The sequence below is a fragment of the Astatotilapia calliptera genome, chromosome 10, assembly GCF_900246225.1.
Source record: "Astatotilapia calliptera chromosome 10, fAstCal1.2, whole genome shotgun sequence".
Lineage (NCBI taxonomy): Eukaryota > Metazoa > Chordata > Actinopteri > Cichliformes > Cichlidae > Astatotilapia > Astatotilapia calliptera.
This window is the reverse complement of record NC_039311.1, coordinates 31,402,582-31,406,203: the sequence shown is the minus strand read 5'-3', so window position 1 is coordinate 31,406,203 and position 3,622 is coordinate 31,402,582. Positions and strand designations below refer to the sequence as shown.

Sequence of the window (3,622 nt, the reverse complement as noted above, 5' to 3'; positions counted from 1 at the left end):
ATGTTGTACATAGTTTGAAAAAAATAACTCAAAGTTGAAGCATTCACAGCGATTTTTATTTACAGAACTTTACACATTTTTTTTCAACAAGTTTTTCCAATAACCCAAACAGCCTGTCCATTCTCTGTCGTGCTTCCTCTGCTCTTCTTTCCTCAAGTTCCCTCTGCAATCTCATATCCTCTCTGATCAAATCCAACAACTCGCTCTCCCAGTTCCTCTTTCTCTTTTCCCTTCTTGGCTCCAGCTGGCCATCATCCTCCTGCTCTTCCTGATCCCACGCTTGGTGTCCTACGGCTGAACTGGGACCTGGAGTGCTGTCCTGGATGGAGGTAATTAGGACTTGAGGCCTGGTGGAAGGCCTCTGTCCTAACACTTCATCCATAAGGGCAAACCAGGGCCATGTAGCAGCAGTGGGCTTCTCAATCCCTCCCTCGCCTGACCCTGGATACTTGCAATCCTAAAGGCAGAGGAAATCAAAAGTGGTGTTGAGAAAAACAGCATCAGTACACGTTTACATGAACACGTTTAATAACTTATAGTTAAAAATCCATATTTGAATACGACTGTACATACTTTGTATTTTTTTTTTAAATTGTCCCATTTTTTTTTGGCCTGCAACGGGGTGATTTTTCCCAGCAGGCCCATCTTCTCAAGAACTGCCCTAACAGACAGAAAGCACAGGAACATGTCAATCACGTTAATCCCTGAACAGCAACAACAAAATGTACGAACTAAAAAGCACTCGCATGCCTAACAGATTAAAAACTGCATACTGTTACTGTACCTCCAACCCAGAGCGGCTGAGTGTTTAGCACCGGTGAAAAGGTGCTCGTTGTCTCCGCGGAGTTTAATAAACTCAGCCGTCTGCTCTTTGCTCCCTGAAATATAAAAGGAGTAAATTCTCGAGCATCTCACGTTACTGTTTAACGTTTATTCAGCTGTGTGAAACTATAACTGTAATCCAAACCGACTTACTCAGGAACAAATAAAACACTGATAAAGCCAAACAATAACATTTTTACGTTATCTAAGTCAGCGGTCCCCAACCTTTTTTGCGCCACGGACCGGCCTTTAAGGTGTCGCGGATAAATACAACAAAATAAAACTAGTACCGGTACCGAAAAAAAGAAAATTTATTCATAACACACGTGAAAAGACCGATAAAAACCCTGAAAACCATACATTTCACACCTGAGCCTCAACTCTCGCGGCCCGGTACCAAACGAGTCACGGACCGGTACCGGTCCGAGGCCCGGGGGTTGGGGACCGCTGATCTAAGTGACTTGTACATCATGTTTAACCTGAGTTTGAAAACGATGCGTTTTAATAGTTTCAACATTACGCTTTCTGGGTCACAAAATAAACTTTTAAGATAAGTTACGGTGAGAATGTAGCCGTGTACACTTCAAATATCTACTCGATTTATTAAGACAGCACAAATCTGCAAACGTGCTCCGACGTTTTCGGAGACGTCTGTTACGACCCAGCTCGATAGCTAGCCGCCTCAGTAGAGCCGGAGAGGAAAGCGAGCTCCCGGCACATCGTTTTCAAACGCCTCGCGGTCTTTCGCTCCTCGGGTTAATAAACACGTTATATTAAACTCCACCGAGACAGCTGGTGACGCAGATGTAAAGACCACACAGTCCAATTTCACAGCATCGCACTTGCGGCCTTCTCGGTCTTCGGAGGACCCGGCCCACATGGACCGCGAAAGCCGGGTCCTCCGAAGGATGCAGATCCTGACTTTGGACACAGCTCAAATCTAAGTTTATTTTGTGACCCAGAAAGAGTAATATTCAAACTAACCTTTATGTTAAAAAAGAGCGGGACTGTCATCTACAGTCACGTATGTTCAACGACTGTAAAAAACAACAACTTCACCTTAACATTTAAAATTAAACTCACATTAACTTTAACATCTTAACATTTGTATCGCTACTTCAAGAATACCTTACATTTAAAAATGTAGCTTTCCTCCGATGCCATCTCTACCGACCCTGTATCTGCCGCCATTGTTGGAAGCTGCTACTGGCTGGGCCGCGCTATGAATTCTGGGATAGGATCCGGGGAAATGGAGCAGCCTTCGTCGCCTGGCTGTGACGTTTTAGACCTTCAAATGCGGTCTCCGAAGGATGCGGTCTAGGAATTGGGACCGGTGGATGACGTAATCAGCGGCAGGTGAACGTGGATAAAAGCGCATTCATAAGCTGCGTTCCCATTCAGGGCCGCATTTGAAGGGCGATTACGTCACAGCGACGCGAGGAAGGCTGCTCCAAATGCTTCCAGAGAGAATCTCTGTTCCACAGGTGATTTCTTATTGCAATTCCTTTGTCGGTGACATTACTTGGAAAAGAGTATGAACCACTCCTAACAAGTATCTTGTGAGGAATAAAGCAAAAGAAGTTTCATTCAAAATACTTCATAAATATTATCCTGCTAATCATTATATGACAAAGTTCAAAAGGGACATAAATGTGATCTGTGGATTTTGTGGAAGCCAAAATGATCTTCTGGATCTGTTCACATGCTAGAACGTTTTGGACAGACTTCAGTAGACTCGCTCTACAAGGACTTTACTCTGAAATGGAAAATGTTGTATTTTGTTTCTTTCGAAGGCAAAAAAATCTATACTTTGTAATAAACTTGTTAATTGTCTTAGCTAAATTCTATTTCCACAAATGCAAATACAGTAGCCAAAAGCCTAATTTTAAACACTACTATAATGATACTCTATCTTACATAAAATTGATTAGTAGATCACTTAATAAAAAGGCTATAAAATAATTACTATTTGTGTTAATTACAAATTATTTGAATGTATGTAACTTTTTACATTACACCCCTGGCATATGTTAACTATGTTCCAATTTGTGTACATTCTCTGTATACTGTTGCTTAATAAAGTTCAGGGGAAAAAAGCCCAACGAAAAAGGATTGCATTTTTCGGGACAAATGTAATCGCATGGCAGGATGCTGTAAAAGGACCAAACTTCAGCCAGGAGAACAACTGAGATAATCCATCCACAATACGAGGTTAGTCATTCATATACTGCTGCATGGGCTGGGCTGTAGCTACATCGTAAGGTTTTAAAAACAGCTTTAAAATGATTAATGGTAATAAAAACCGAGAGAGGCCGACAGTGATCACTGACTGTTTTTAGGGTCTTGCTGAGATTAAATAGAACAAGATACAAAGCATTAAAACATGTAAAAAACACAACAGCCTTAATAAACGTAGAGTATCCTGGGCCCAGAAGCTTATTATGCTAACATAGCTGTGTAGCTAGCGATCACATAGCACATCATTATGTACCAGCTAGCCCAACTTCAGTAACCCTACAAACGTCACTGCTGTTTAGTTTTCTGTCTTCATTTATGTTGGAAGTGATAACAGAGCTGTATGTTTGAATTAGTTTCAAAAATCTCTCTGTCAGAACATGCTATACTACATTTAGATGGAAGCTAGCGAGCTAACTCCCTCCTAACTTCTAACTCTGTTAAATTTCATAAATTCGGTTTTCATGGATACCTGGATATTAAACTTAATTGTTACACCTGGCAGAGCAGAACGCTGATCATTTTATTACGGATGAAAGAAATCAGACAGTTTTTCAACTCTCAG

The 3,622-nt window shown here is 41.3% G+C and overlaps 1 protein-coding gene across 1 annotated transcript; it reads right to left on the bottom strand.

Moving 5' to 3' along the window:
* On the bottom strand, positions 1 to 2,055 carry LOC113031254 (uncharacterized). Its single transcript, XM_026183280.1, has 4 exons — positions 1,956 to 2,055; positions 785 to 878; positions 574 to 661; positions 1 to 457 (listed from the first exon to the last, which is right to left on the bottom strand). The coding sequence occupies exons 1-4, from the start codon at positions 2,011 to 2,013 to the stop codon at positions 56 to 58; spliced, it is 642 nt and encodes a 213-aa protein (XP_026039065.1). The 5' UTR covers positions 2,014 to 2,055; the 3' UTR covers positions 1 to 55.
* Between the last annotated feature and the right edge of the window lie 1,567 nt (positions 2,056 to 3,622).